This window comes from Ylistrum balloti, unplaced genomic scaffold, assembly GCF_031769215.1.
Source record: "Ylistrum balloti isolate Yb309-2 unplaced genomic scaffold, AGI_CSIRO_Ybal_v1 Utg371232, whole genome shotgun sequence".
Lineage (NCBI taxonomy): Eukaryota > Metazoa > Mollusca > Bivalvia > Pectinida > Pectinidae > Ylistrum > Ylistrum balloti.
Window position 1 is genome coordinate 89,357 of NW_026782667.1, and position 16,760 is coordinate 106,116.

The 16,760-nt window shown below is 34.9% G+C and overlaps 1 protein-coding gene across 1 annotated transcript in view; it reads left to right on the plus strand.

The window, feature by feature from the left end:
* Positions 1-13,319, plus strand: part of LOC132561588 (inactive tyrosine-protein kinase 7-like) — a gene marked incomplete at its 5' end in the record, with an annotated part of 50,150 nt that extends 36,831 nt beyond the window's left edge. Inside the window, 10 exons of the mRNA XM_060226286.1 lie at positions 2,630-2,796; positions 5,559-5,698; positions 6,823-6,970; positions 7,711-7,980; positions 8,352-8,503; positions 8,704-8,824; positions 11,049-11,222; positions 11,365-11,610; positions 11,877-12,109; positions 12,477-13,319. Of these exons, the coding sequence (XP_060082269.1) occupies positions 2,630-2,796; positions 5,559-5,698; positions 6,823-6,970; positions 7,711-7,980; positions 8,352-8,503; positions 8,704-8,824; positions 11,049-11,222; positions 11,365-11,610; positions 11,877-12,109; positions 12,477-13,073 (2,248 nt within the window). The remainder of the gene's footprint in view (positions 1-2,629; positions 2,797-5,558; positions 5,699-6,822; positions 6,971-7,710; positions 7,981-8,351; positions 8,504-8,703; positions 8,825-11,048; positions 11,223-11,364; positions 11,611-11,876; positions 12,110-12,476) is intronic.
* Between the last annotated feature and the right edge of the window lie 3,441 nt (positions 13,320-16,760).

Genomic DNA, 16,760 nt, shown 5'->3' on the forward strand with positions numbered 1-16,760 from the left:
AAATCACAGTTACATCAATATTTACCTCATAAATTTCACCTATTTGGCAAAAACAAGTTCTGTGTACTTTTTGTTCTGTGTTTCATCACTTTTTTTTCGTTTCTCACTGTTTCAAAACAGAGAAGCCTATAATCATGGATATGTGCCTCAGAACATCTATCAGAACTGTTTTGCTATTTCACACAAAATGCGAAAGAAAAACTTCCTGCAGAAGACATTACATAAGATTTTTTGTGAGAAGAGTAATTAGGCCCTGGAGTTGTGTTTATATAGATATTGTTATTTACGCCACTAGAGATATGCAAACATTTGCATACCATGTTATTAATATCGTGTAGCGTGGCTTTGTCGTAAATTCTCTATTTGAGCGAGACACATGTAACTACCTCCATCTGTAGCCCTATATCAGCCTCCACTGAGAATTTCCATCACTGACTAGAGATTGGCTGGTAATTCCTTTAAGAACAATGGTTGTGATAATGGGCCTAGCTTGTTACCAGCAACATTTAAGATAAAGAATTTCATCTGTTGGTTCCAGCTATGCATTAAATAGGAAATCTGGAAATGGTGGACACATGATTGCTTAAAATATGTCAAAAGTCGGTATGGATGATTTTTAATAAGAAACATTTGCCAGAATTTTGAAAATGAGTGTTGTAACTTTAATCATACACACGTTGCCTTGCAACACAAAAAGCAATCTGCCAAATGCTAAGGACGTCATTACTAAAAGTGTAATTTGATTGGTCAATAAAGGCTTGCAGCTTAACCAATCAAATATTGATGCTTTGTTTTATCATCATTGTCTGCAGAAATTAAACATGCTTGTTCATCAATAGTCCATATTCAGTCATAACTGGTATTGCTTCTCTTATGTTGACAATTGTTATTGTTAATTTTGTTAAAATAAAAATCTTCTTTTCAGAAGATGTATTTAGATAGTGTACTGTTACACATATCTGAAAGTGTCGAGATTATTTGCATGGTTTCCCTGTTGGTCACTTTTCTAGATGTGTAGGACTGACTTTACTTGGATCTGCCAGATAATTATGCTGTGATGAGTAAGCTTTAGTCTTATCACTGTACAATCTCTACTTGGATGTTAATTTATTCAAATGAATCATTTAGATGTCAATTGTTTGATATGCAAACATGCATAATTAGCATGTGCATTCCATTTTTAATGAAGTGAATTTGATTCTAACAGAAACGGCTTCCGCTCATTTGCATCATTTTGTAGATTATTGTTGGAGATTTAAACACAGAGACAGTAACTTGTCATACAAAATTTATTATGTTGTTTTTACTTTTTTGTGTCTTAGCACCTTTAACAGATACTGCTATTTTCCCTCAATTTTTAAATGCTTACTTTTTTGAAGTGAAAAAGCTTCATGATTAATTGTTCATTTGCTGTTGGTACAACTTTTGATGTCAACACATGTACACGTGAGTTATCTGTAGGATCAGTAAGAGATGTTATCTAGGGTAGGCTGACACAGAGCTGGAGCAGAACAAACACCCTACAGGACAATAGTCCACTCACCTTATCACACAACACAATCTCAATTCTCCTGCTTTATGTTCTGTTAGGTTACCAGGGAAACCATCAGACCAGGTAATTTATTTGCATTTTGAAAAAAGAATTCTGATATAATCATCTAAATTATGTCTCTCTGTATATGTAATCGAGAGACAAAGAAAACTCAAAGACATCTGGTGTGTAACTTTTGTAAGAAAGTAAAGTGTGATCAAGGAGGATGCTTAGAATTGCTGGCCATCTTTATCAAAGGAGATATTTCAAGGTCACACATATAATGTGAGAGAGCATAACCTGGTATGTCTATGGTGACCCATGATAAATTATGAAAATCACTTAGCTTTATTCAATACAAATGTGGCTACTTTGATGCGGGAGGGAGAAAGAATTTGTGAGGAGCTGTTCACTCTCAGCCTAGTTCTATGGTTATGTCTTCTCTATGGATATAGTATTCTTAATTACGCTTAATTCTATGTTTCCTCCCGAAAAAATCTTCAAGTATTCCACAAAAGTACTCCTGGATAAAGGTTCTCTACAGCCCTACACTGCTGACATTGGTTCTAGTATTTTTGTCAGTAATGTTTTATAGTGTAACAGCGACTGTGATGAAATTATGATAACTTTTAGCATAATTTTGAAGTTAATCACAGTACTTACACCTATTGAACTTTTTCTGTGTGAGTATTATGAATAATGATTTCGTGCCATAATCATCTGCTACATATTCTACCTAATATCATGCCATCCAAAGTATTATTGTTCAAAAGTTCTGGAAAGAGCCCATCAAATATGATCTATATCCTGGGACTAATATTGTGGCAGCAATTTAGGCAAGCATTTCTGCTGGGGTCCGATGGCAATCTCGCAAATATAATTGGAAAGTTTTGAAGTTGAGGCAGGTGTGTAACCAGATAAGTACGTTATGTAACATGAGGATTTTGGGGGGATTTTCGTAACTTTGGCACATTGTCAAAAACATACGCAGATACATTTTATCTAGATACTTCTTGGGACAAATCTCCAACATTAATCTCAGCTTGTCATAAAATTAAGTCTTTTTCCCAATTTGATGCATTTTATTTGCTTTTGCAGATGGTATGATCGTAACGATCTACTGATTGGGGATTCCGGTCAGATTCATGTGGAAGGAGATGACCTGGTCTTTGAAAACCCGCAGGAAATGGATTCTGGAAACTACACATGCGTTATAACAAACATTGCTGGGGAAAAACGTCAGAATGTTTGGATCATTGTGTCGGGTGAGGAAATATCCAAAAACCACATCAAATTTGGTAGAACTTTCATGCATTTAATAGACAATATATTACTATCACACTGTATAGTGTAAATGAACAATGTTCTTTGATTGAGTGACCTTTCACTGTTCCAAGTAGTAATGCACAAAGAGATCTGGCAGCTATGCTGACGCCGTATCACATGACATGACCAGGTGATGTTATCACCCGTTTAACATTTAACACCACTTAGGCACACCAGGAAAGGAAAAGTGAATATGGTCATGTGATAGACAAATTACACATCAGGAGGCAAGCTTTGATGTTTTTTTCCCTAAATTCCACCTTCCCAATCCATCCCATTCAACCTGGCTACCCTCTGCTCTCCTTACGTTGTAGTTAGATAACTGCCTAGATGCCAATGATTTGAAATGGGCCATTTCTGATTCTGCCAGTAAGAAAACTCTATTAGCTGTCTAAAACATAAACTACAGTGTTCCATTCCCTATAAACTGCAGGACAGATAGAAATGATAAACAGTTCTGTCGTCTGCTCCTAAAATTATTATCAGATTTGCCTACTGTGGGTCTAGGAACCTTAAATATCTGATATATTTACTCAAAATTAATAACAGGAGTGGATAACTAACAGCACTCCTCTTTCTTCTCTTCTTTGTCAACCTAATTTGTTGTGTAAGCAGGGGAAGGGACCGAAATTAACAAGTTACTTTAATGTTAAGGCAAGTCAAACTACTGCATGTCATAAAGCTATTATTTAATTGAAATTTTAACTTTCAATTTCATTTTTTTTGTTTTCTACGCATAAATAAAACATGAAACAAATCTTATTTCAAAAACAAATGTTGAAAATGCTATTTAATCTTATAATTTAAAAAATATTTTTTAGATGAAAGTTTTTAAACGTAGTCTTTATGACAACAGATTTTAAGTTTCATTTTTACTTCCTGGTTTTGAAGTTTATGCAAAACATCAAACAAATTATTCATTTCCAAAAACAAATGTTTAAATTATCTTATCACATGATTCAAAAGATATTTGGTTTTAAAACCAAATTGTTTCAAGGCAGGCATTCTGACAACAGATGAAAGAAACTTGGTCAATTTTCAATGACTGGGTGGGACACATCATTTATGTCATGTGTTAATAATTGTTCATTAACTCAATATTCTAATTGTGCTAAAATCCTTTCCACATTGATTTTGTGTGTAATGGTAAATTTGTTGAGGATTTTTTTAGAAAAAATCGTCTGTGATGTAAACTTCTCAGACAGTTTCTTTTCTCCCCAAACTACCCTACGCATTGCTTCCTCGACACACCATTCATTTCATTTTAAAAGGCTTGATATGCACTTCATTTGGCATTTTAGTGTTAGAACTGGTATTTGTAATTCTGTCTGATGGTTAAAATTACATATGTGTGAGGAAAATGGTGGCTGTAATATACAACATATGTATAACCTAACATTACCCTGCATTTATTGTGCATTATGGATATGATGTACATGATACCTGGTCGAGAAAGGCTAGTAAACCTCTCCGACATTCGTTCTGGTACACCTCAGGAATATCTCATCCCATACATTATTTTTTGTACACAGTTGTCAAGATTACCATAGAATTTTCTAAGTCACGATATTTACAACACAAAAACAAAGATATCAAAACAAAATCAAGGCAGTTGAAAAAATCTATTTTGTTTTGTTCTAGCCTTTATTGTCATTATGTTTATGATTACTTATCATGAAAGATTAACACTTTTATCAGATCAATGCTGACTTACATGTGTTTAAAGTACTGAAGAATAAATCTTAAAATGGGAAAAAAAACATGAGAACAATTCCACAACTTCTTTTCTTTTGCTGGCCAAATCATAAGATACGATAGGTAGCACAACTTGATCAGGCACCACTAGGTATAATAAGTATGTACAGAAGTTTTACAGAGATACACCTTTACACACTAAGGTACAATAAGTATGTACAGAAGTTTTACAGAGATACACCTTTACACACTAAGGTACAATAAGTATGTACAGAAGTTTTACAGAGATATGCCTTTACACACTAAGGTACAATAAGTATGTACAGAAGTTTTACAGAGATACACCTTTACACACTAAGGTACAATAAGTATGTACAGAAGTTTTACAGAGATATGCCTTTACACACTAAGGTACAATAAGTATGTACAGAAGTTTTACAGAGATACACCTTTACAACTAATTTACAATAAGTATGTACAGAAGTTTTACAGAGATACACCTTTACACACTAAGGTACAATAAGTATGTACAGAAGTTTTACAGAGATACACCTTTACACACTAAGGTACAATAAGTATGTACAGAAGTTTTACAGAGATATGCCTTTACACACTAAGGTACAATAAGTATGTACAGAAGTTTTACAGAGATATGCCTTTACACACTAAGGTACAATAAGTATGCATAGAAGTTTTACAGAGATACACCTTTACATATTGAGAAATATCTATACTGTTTTATTCCCCTTAGTACAGTCACTGTAAGCCTTTTGTTGTCTGCTCATTAATCATTTATCAGTTAGTTTTGAATTGGTATTCTCATGTTATAAATCAAAACTAAGGTTAAAATGATTTTTTTTTAGTTTAGTTGTCATTTTTTCTATACTGAAGTTTAGATACGCATATAAGAACCTGATAGATCAACTTCTTAGTCTCTATGTAGCTTTATCTGTACCATGTATAGCTATATGTCCCAGTATTTTTTAACCTTTTTTTCATTTGGCAGTACCACCTATCATCCGACGCCCACCACAGCCTCAGGAGGTAGAGGAGGACGGCATGGTGACCTTCAACTGTCAAGTGACAGGTACTCGGCCCCCAGTTACCACAGTGATCTGGGACAAGGATGGCGAATATGTGAAATCGGTAAAGATGTTACAATGAAAATGAAATTCTTAAATTTTCTATGAATTAGCAATATATTTGGTAGTACAATGAAAGTGCATTACTTTTTATGTGTCTTTACTGACAAGTTTTTATACATGTCATTTAGTTGCTTTTCTTTGTTAACGACATTCCTGTGAAAAATTTCTGTTAAAAATGATTCAATCCTAGAACTTGTAACCTGTGTTATGTTGATGTTGTGATTTTCCACCAAATCATATCTTATGATATACCTTTCTGAAGTGGTGTTTTTTTTTTAATATTTAAACTGCTTCGTATCATATATTTGTGACATGTTTATTTACCTGCTGATAATAGAAAAAAAAGTCCTGACATTACACATTACCATTATATTGAAAGTGACAGAAATTGTAATTTGATTGTTCAGGTGCGACAGATTTTGATTTACTCTTGACAGCAATATGTAATTATTCAAACTTAATGGATTGAGGCATTGTGTTTGGTTCAATGGGAGATGGAAATTGTAGAGCTAGATCGTGCACTCTACCAGTGTATATATGTTTACACACCTGTAGTAGTACAAAACCCGTTTATGACAGGTAAATTATAGATCCAGGTCGTGCATCTGTCCAGAGTTATTATGGGAGGGGATTAGGTGTGAGACAAGAGTCGTTTATGGGCCCTGCTTTTTTCAGATTTTCTAACTTGAAGGATCAAAAATGGCTATAACCCAGCAGGATTTTGTGTTGGAAGGTGAAAAGAAGGGTCTAAAATGTGTTTATTGACTGTCTGTGTAAAACAGAATCCTATTATAACACCTTCAGCTTGTAGAACACGCATCACACTCCTAAATAAACAATAAAAATTGTAATCTTGAAGTTAGATCGGTGACCAATGGCTGGATGTTCTTACTGACACACTAGTATATATTGGCATTGAACTGATAAAGAAACTGATTAGAATTAAAACATCATTGAAATAAACATCAGGTCTGCTCAGAGTTTCATATATGTAAAGAATATTTGGGGAGATGGTAGCTGTTACAAGTTTATGAATATGCTTCTGCCTTTTAATTCTATAATTGTTATGTTTTGGAAGTATTCACACAAATGTCTCTTAAGTTTGGCTACATTCTCTTATTTCAGGGGTCAAGTCGCCATCGCATGGATCTATACAGAGGAACGTTGACCATTACTAATGTCCAAATGCAGGACGCTGGAGCATATGCTTGTGTGGCAAATACAACTGGACAGGACCTGGTATTCTCTGATAGGGCCTATCTCCGTGTCAGGAGTAAGTATATAGAGTGTCAGGGCCTACCTCTGTGTCAGAAATATAAAGTATACTTATTTAGGGCCTACCACCATGTCACAAGGAAGTATACAAAGGTAGGGCCTATCTGTGTCAGAAATATAAAGTTTACGCCTACCACCATGTCACAAGGAGTACAAAAGTATATAGTATATAGTGTCATGGCCTACCTCTGTGTCAGAAATATAAAGTATACTTATTTAGGGCCTACCACCATGTCACAAGGAAGTATACAAAGGTAGGGCCTATCTCCGTGTCAGGAGTAAGTATATAGTGTCATGGCCTACCTCTGTGTCAGAAATATAAAGTTTACTTATTTAGGGGCCTACCACCATGTCACAAGGAAGTATACAAAGGTAGGGCCTATTTCCATGTCAGGAGTAAGTATATAGTGTCATGGCCTACCTCTGTGTCAGAAATATAAATTATACTTATTTAGGGCCTACCACCATGTCACAAGGAAGTATACATAGGTAGGGCCTACATCCGTGTCAGAAGAAAGTATGCATAGTTAGGGCCTATCTCTGTGTAAGGAGTTGTACTTACATAAGACATTGTATACTCCTTTAGGGTCTACATATATAATGTCATGTTGTCGAGGCTTAGTTATTTCAAAAAGTTTCACAAATGTTTATATATTTTTCTTTTTAAGGAAAAAAAAATCAATGTGTTGTTCTTTTTTCCAAAAATACCTAAATATGATACCATATTTGTGTCAACAGAGAGGCTGAAGTTTGACCCTCTACCAGAAAACACGTACATAGAACTTCTTGACCAGGATGCCAGTGTACCATGTTTTGCTGAAGGAGATGGACAGGTCCGTATCAAATGGTTCAAGGATGGTCGCATCAATATTGCTCCACATGTTGCCAATGTGGAAGGCACACTGCACTTCTACAAAGTACAGCGGTCAGACTCAGGTCTGTACACTTGTCAGGCCTACAACGACAAGCAGGGAGCCATTGATGTCACTATCAACATTGATGTTGTTGGTACGTATAATATACTGCTGAATCGCTGATCAGGGTGGTCGGGTGGCGCAGTGGTAATGCACTCGCCTTTCACCTAGCTGTCCATGGTTTGATTCCTGGAATGGATGTGAGAAGGCATAAGGTCACCTACCCGACCACGTGCTTCCATACGGGCCAACAAGAGTGATTAATATAAGTTGGAAAAGTTGTAAAATAAATCCAGATTATTATTATTATTATGTCTGATCACAGCTCCTGACGGAAAATGTTTTCATTTTCTGATAATTTTTTATATGGAAGATGCGGTATCTTTACATGTGGAAAGGTTTTTTTAGATGTTTAAACATTTAGGAGTGTTGATAATATTTAATGTATGATATATCATTTTACAGAACGACCACGATTTCAAGTTCAGCCAAAAAACATCACAGTGTTTGAAGGTCAACCAGCCATGTTACACTGTGTTGCCAGTGGCGACCCACCTCCAATGATCATCTGGGACAAAAATTACTTCACTGACGACTTTGACAAGTCTCGTGTAATTGTAAGTTTTAATATTTCACCAGTAAAAAGGCTATGAATGGCAGGAAATGATATATGTATATATCAGATTTTTTACTATAACTTAAGGGGAATATATATCTCGAAATAAAACAGTTTTTGCTTGATTTTTTTTTCTTCACAAATATTTTGTTGTTTCTGGTACATGTATAAAGGGCACTTCTCCCTCTTTTTTTGTTTCAGAAATACAACAACGGAACACTGTATCTCAGTAAAGTTTATATTCAAGATAAAGGAAAATATGGCTGTACTGCCAACAACACAGCTGGTTCTATCCGCAAAGAAGCTTATTTGAATGTTGCCAGTAAGTACTGCTCTCCATATGTTTGCATGTCTCTCTTTCTCTCTGCGTTTATCTCTCCATCTTTCTCTTTCTATATTTCTCTGTTCCTTCATATTTTCTCTCTTTGCCTTTAACAATCCTTAAGACTGTTGTGTGAGAATTATTTTTTAGTAAAATTGCAATACTGGTCCAATACCAAATACTTTGTTAAAAAATACTATTTCATCTTCAGAATAACACTTGCTTTTGTTATCTGTTGATAAAATTGATAAAACCTGAGATGTAATCAGTGATTTTGCATGAGATGTTATTTATTTGAAGTTTAGTTGTTTTGGTATTTTAGCCTGTTTTTAGTGGTGGTCATGACACTCATAATGCCAGGAAGTCATATCCATCTGAGAGATGTAAGGGAAGCTACTCTTGGAAAAAAAGAGGGGAGGGGAGGAGTTTAGAAGTGTTTTATTACAACAATAGTTTCATCAGTCTTTAATTTTATTTGTTTATTACTAATTTTTTTTTAATGAAACATAAAATCTCTTTGATTTTTCATCTTCTTGGCTGTCAGGAATGCATTCATTATGTGATATTTTAAGAGCAGAACTAAATGATGAAGAACTCTACTTGATATATGTTTGAGAGAAGAATTGTAAATATTTGCAGCTTATGACTCTATGAGTTACTATGGCGACATGCGGTGGAATTCTAGTGGTAACTTGCACGTGCAAGAACAAAGGATCTCATTATTGACTCTGTTGTTCTGCCTTGTACAGCTGTGTTCATGGACGTTTTCCCCTTAAGGATGCTTTTATCATTCCATTTTCATATATCTATCTACATATATATTTAATCATGTTGGATGGACTATGTCACTATGGCAACAGTGCCAAAAATATGGATAAGTAAAATTCGACTTCTTTGCTGCATGTGAAATTCATGGCCACCGTTTTGTCAGCCTAGCTCATCATATCTCATTGCGAGAATGATTCCATCACAATAAAATTTGACCTACTGATAATACTTGATTAATAAAGTCATTTTATATACAAGTTGACTGTTTTTTGTTATGCTTCGTGCTTCCTAGAGCCATATGTGATCAAAATTTCCACTCCCACTTCATCTGTAGACATTTTTCAAATTGGTGTTCGCATGAATTCCTTGGTTTTGTGAGATAGCTTTTACTGTGTCATGTTTGTGAATCTACAGAAAAAATAAAAAAAAATGACCTTGAAGAGTAAGAAGATAGTGTTACTGCATCTGTTAGCTTCTCATAGCAGCTCACTTTCTGGTAACCTCTGCTTGAACTTTGATCCCCGGTATGACCTATGTAGAATATAAAATTCAATTTACTGAACTGCTTATGAATACTGATTGGATGCTGTAAAACGACATCAGTGTGCCCTTGTGTAGAACTGGTAAGGTTTTGATAGAGTGAACAGCACATTTATCTAACACCATAGAAGAGTAGAAACAACACAGGTTGTTTTGGTCAAATTCAATGTTTGCAGCAATAGATATATACCTTAGATGGTATTGTATAGATTACAAGCTTTTGTTTGACTTATGTTTTGAAGAGTTTTTGCATTAGCCATAAAAACTACTAAAATATTGAACTGAAGGGACAACAAAATGAATATTTAGATTTGTATTATAGAATTAACAGATTTTTGTTGTTTACCTGTTAATTATACACAGTTCCTGTAGAGATCTCTGATAACACATTTGTATCATAAAGAACCTATGTTGTCATGTTTATGTTTGGAAAATCATAAGATTCCGTTTGATCGACAGATCATAAAATTTTACTGAATGTCATTTCCAATGAGTTTTGTACATGTGTTATAGAAAGTGGTCTGTTGAACTGAAACAGTCCTATAATATCTGTACCCAGCTGATTTATCAGTAAGATTTTGATTAGTAAATCTATTAGTACATGATTGCTTTCTGCTTCATATTTTCTAATGAATATAAGATGTCCATTGTTCAGTATTCACTTTACATTTGTCATTGAGCCATTGATGCCCGTGAAACTTTCACCTCTCTGTGAAATTCTGATGTGGTGTTGGAATATTTGTATTACGTATGATAATCTAGTAGATTTTTTGTGTTGGTATTTCTGAGGGTATAAAATTTCACCTAATGGTTTATAGTTTCGGTGTTACTTTCTGTCCAAATCTGTCTACGATATGGTGTAACAGCACACTGTACTCTCTACTAAGTCATATCACTAGTGTGCTTGTTTTGATAGCTACCCACGACTACACAAAGAGTGCAGAAGAAGACGATGAGGAAGGATTTGATATGATGAAGACGATCATCATAGCTGTTTGTAGTGCTGCTGCTTACCTGGCTCTGGTCATAGGACTTACAGCCTTCTGCAGCTACAGAATGCTGATGCAAAGGAGAAACCGCAAGTCTCTTGGTAAGTAAACAATATCATTTTTCATCCCTTTCCCTATGAATCTATCTTTTTTTAATCATTTTCCTAATAAACATACTTTTCTGACTGATTACTTTTATTGTTGATGGTATTTATCAGTAAAATGTTGATTTTAAACCTCTAGTGAAGTCAGAAAATGGTGATATCAGTAGAGAGCAGCATGAATTACTGATGAAGGATCGCGACAGCGAGTCAAGGACGCCCTTCCGTAGCGATAGTGACAACAGGTCCCATGTGTCTGGAATGTCCTCACAGCCATCTCACTCATCCCAGTCCCAGTCCCAATGTCCCTCACATGCACGCAGTCGCCGTGGTAGCTACGACAGACTCCAGTTCCCAAGGCAAAACTTACAGACTCTTGGGATGCTTGGTAAGTACTAGCCGTGAATACATTCATGTATGTACAATACGTCCATACATATCCTGGTGCCCGTTTATCTTGAAGTGTTTAGCTCCGGTGAATTACATCTGCCACTCTGTATTTATGAAATCCTTGGGAATGCATACATATATTTCACAATCCTTTGTTTGGTATGACTCGTGATGCTCAATATGTAAATCTTTTTCCACTAAACAAATCTTTCATTGTAGAAAAGTATTTTCAATGACATTTTTTTGCTATTCTTGTTTCTATAGGGAAAGGTTCTTTTGGTGACGTATTTTTGGCGAAGGCACGAGGCATCCGAGATAGTGAGCCAGAGACTCTAGTCCTTGTTAAAACACTTCTGATCAAGGATGAACAGCTTTACTTCGAATTTAAACAAGAAATGGATATGTTTGCCAAGCTTGACCATCCATACATCGTTAAGTTGCTTGGTGTTTGTCGAGAAGTAGAACCTCATTTCATGATCACAGAATATTGTGATTGGGTAAGTTTGTCTTCACAAAATACCATAGAATCTAGAACCAACTTTTACTGTTTTAATTGTTCCATATTTGACCGGTTTTAATGATGATGTCCTGAGCTACTTCACTAATAGTACTTGAATGCTTGTGGTAAAATTTTGGATTTTCCCTTCAGAATTTTATTTATAAGTGTAATTTATCTGATTGGTTCATATGCAAATTAGACAACTTCAACCACCAATACACTGTTTGTTGATTTAGATAGAATTTTGTAAAGGTGTCGCTACCCCAGCCTCTCGTTACGTCTAATGTAGCACAAACATTTGTTTTTGGTGTTGTAACTGTTTTGTTAAGGATGTTGGCATTAATACCTTTTCTCTGTGGTTTTAGGGAGACCTGAAGCAGTATTTACTGGCCACACGTAGCGACAACGGCCTTCGGATTAATCGTGTGCCACCTCTCTCTACAGGACAGAAACTCAACATGTGCCACCAAGTGGCACTAGCCCTTGAGCATCTGTCCAATCACAGATTTGTACACAGAGACGTGGCATCACGGAATGTGATGCTAACATCAAACCTGAGTTTGAAGCTTTCAAGTATGTCCATGTGCAGAGATGCCTACGCATCCGAGTATTACAATATACATCAGAACCTTATTCCTCTCCGTTGGCTGCCTCCGGAGGCTGCATTGGAAAACGATTATTCCACAAAAAGTGATGTGTGGTCTTTTGGAGTTTTTGTGTGGGAAGTGTTTCATCTAGCTGACTTGCCCTATTTAAGTATGTCAAATGAGGAAGTATTAAAAAGACTGCGAGTGAGAGATCTCCAACTCGATGTTTCATCAGATCTCTGTCCAATGGAAATTTCAGACTTGATACACAAATGTTTGAATGATTGCCCCCGTGAGAGGCCCCAATTCAGTGAACTTTGCATTTACATTGGTGATATCATAACTGGGGTGCAACCAAGTATGAACAAGAGCTGAGAGAGGTCAAAGGTCACATCAACATACTGCTGTTTCAACATTTTTGGACTTGGTTCACTGAGATTTTGTTTCCTTTCATCAGTACACTATATATCATACAGAATCTGTTGCGGGGATTGGAGATGTCCTTGCTAAGCAGGATTGGCAGGTTGTACTATGTCATGGATAGATATTAATATCTATCTCGTCTCACTGTGCTTATGGATGAGTGGGGCTGTCCATCTGTCTGTATTGTGCTTATGGATGAGTGGGGCTGTCCATCTGTCTGTATTGTGCTTATGGATGAGTGGGGCTGTCCATCTGTCTGTATTGTGCTTATGAATGAGTGGGGCTGTCCATTTGTTCTTAAAAGATCAGAAAGGAAATAATTTTCTTGATCTCCTAAAATGAAATTGCAAGTGGACGGACAAACATTTCCTTCAAGTCAGGAAGAATGTAAACAGACAAACATGTCCTTCAAGTCAGGAAGAATGTGGACAGAAAAATTGTCCTTCAAGTCAGGAAGAATGTGGACAGACAAACATGTCCTTCCTGTCCAGGATAGACTTATTTGTAGGAAGGAGAAATGCAAAACAGAAAAAGCAGATCTCTTTGTTAATAAATTATGAAGAATTGTCTGTCTGTTTGTCCTTGCATGATTGCAGGACAATATATCTGTCCATCTGGCAATCATATTACGTCCATATTTTATTGTGTACCGGTATGTCTGTACCACATGCAAAGATAAAAATACAAAGCCTTCAAGAATTGTGTGGACAGCTTGTGATGTAGTTATAGTGACTAAGTGTTCTGATTCAGTGTAATATTGATACTGTTTGTGTAATCAGTCAGTTTTATGTTACTCCTATATATTCTGAGAAGATGAAAATGCCTAAAAGAACACACATCATCAGCCAATTCAGAAATTATGAATCATCATCAGTTCCATTGCTGTTTTCCACTTTCGATATATATATTGTACAGTATAATTTCCATTGCTGAGGTTTAATGTGCTGTCTGTGATTTCCTTTAAGGAAAATATTTTATAGGGATAAGGATACATTAGTGGTGAACTTCTTAAATTATAGAGATGGTATTATGTTGAAAGGGGAACAAAGACTTTGTTACCAAAAACACTGTATGTGAATAATGTACAGGTAGTTCTGTTCTGGAAAAGTTTTCATCATTATCTGTCAGCTTTGAGCAAGAATTATGTAGAAATAGGTGAAACTTCAGTTTCATGAATAAAGATTTTTTGATGTTCTTTTTCATTCCTGGACATGATGATATAGGAAAGATAGCCTAGTGCATGTTTATGAATATAATTTTGCTAAACAGATACTGATTTGAAATTTCATGAGATTCCAAGCTATCTGCTGTTCACATGTACATACTCAGTCATATTCTCCTGGTGATGAAAGGCAATATTGACCAGTCAATAGATTTCAATCGGTTTCAAAGCTTGTCATCGGTCGAGTGAGATGTCAAATAAGTTATACCCGATATGTAATGTTCTGTGTAAAATCGTACAAAATTTTACATTGAATTCCTGAACGTCTGTACATTTATGATTTACATTGAAAATGTAAGAGTTACACACGTTAGTATTGTTGTTATTTATTATGCGTAGACTGTTATTGTTGCATTTGTCAGCGTAGATTCTCTAGCTATAATGAAATCCGTGTCCATAGACAGCTAGATTTTACATTGTACAGAAACATTCAATTTCTGTGGTAACCGTTCATCAATATTAATTGCACTTGTTTTTCCAGTTCACGTCAACAAAAGTTCATAAATTTCAAAGTCCCTGTATTTCATTTAAATGAATCAAAGGATATGCTATGATGCTATCAGTATGTCTATGCAAATTCTCATTGGATGTATCATATCGTCACTTTTCTTTCATCTTTGTTATGAGAAATACAGCTTATATGTTCTGTATTGCCCTAAAACATTTTGCCTTATTAAATGAAAAAATGATGCGATTTTGTTGCTATGGGTACCACAGAAATGGCTGTTGTGTGGTTAATTTGTATGTATAATCAAGTGTTTGTTCCTGTTGAAGCTTATGTCTGGAGTTTATGTTGAATTATAATTGTCAACACCTTATTTGATGCCCGTGATATGTATGTATAGAAATATTGTATAACGATGGATGTTGACGTCCAAAAGTCCCCTTAAGCTGTATGATAACCGTACATGTGCAATACAATATAATGTCTGATGCACTTTGGTATGGAAAATGATATAAATAACTTATATTGCTTTGATTTTTTTTCCTTACATTTTGATATCTAGATACAAAGAAGCAATACTCAAGGGTCTTATAACCACAGCCAAATATTTTACTGTCAATTCCTGTAATACATTGGCTTACATTATGAAAATCTGTTTTATTTTTGCTGAGTAAGCAATATGGTCTCCAAACAAAAATTGTTTTTAAAACTAACACTGTTAAAATATACTACAGAGAAACAGTTCCTGGTTTACAAGTCTGTTTCGTTCTTATGACATATCTTTGTTTGTTTTAATAGTGAGTCATTGTAGAAAGTTGTGATTTCTACTTAAAAACTTTTTTTAATACCATTTTCTTGAAAATCTGTTTTGAAACATAGTTAAAACTATGAAGTCTTTGTTGACAGTTTCCTATGTCTTTCATGTGCTACTACAATGTAGTAGATATTATAAATGAACCCTCAACCTTCTGCATCAAATCTACAGTTTCTTGGTACTCAAACATTTTCAGATTAATGGTCCTGATAATTCAGGAAGTTTAACAGACTTTTTCGTTTGTTAATATAGATAATGCCGATAGATTTATGAATGCAATAAATGATTATGCTATATTATCATTGTGCCATTTTTATTATGTACATTTTAACATCATTTTAGTCATCAAATTGACATAGACAGTGAATTGCTGCCGTTCAAAATATGATGGTAAAACTGTTATTTAAAAAGAAGTGGTTACTTGTATGAGACGGATATTGTTGGTAGAGGAACTAGAACACTGTAATCAAGAAAGTAACATTTTAATCCAAATTTTGAAAGCAGTTAATTGGTTGTAACGTGTTTGACTTTATCGTTAAATTGTAGAATGTGTGCTAGAAAGATCTACATGAAACATGCTTGGTAGATTTTACTGGTAACATCAAGCTAAAATATTGGAAGGAAATGTAAATTTTACCTTTACATCAATTTGAATATAATTTTGGAGAGGGCTTCATGTACGCACAAGAAGATGGAAGAGATGGAGGAATGAGTGGGGCTTTATTTGTATGTAGGGGACAACAAGCGTAGGAGTCAGGGTACAAATGCCTTCATTACATATATAGAGTATGTGGAGTATTTTTAATGTTTTGAAATAGGAGACTTTTCAGCTTCTTTTCCCTTGGCTGTATATTGCTGAATAAAATTATTGCTGTATTTACTAAGAGGAATCCTAGCCCTATATCTTGTGCTAATGTATGTGTACGCTATCATTTTGTAATAGTTTTCGAGGAAAAAACGAGAATAAAATGCTGACTTTGTCTGTCTTTGCATTTTCATAATTATAATTAAGTAATGACCATTTTCATAAAATCATAAAACTAGGTTGAGTATGAATGGAGATCTGTGATAAAGATGTTTAGTCTGTATGAATGAATTCTAAATTCAGCTTTGATGAATATTCATAATTGTTTTAGAAAATTGAAGTTTCTTGATCAT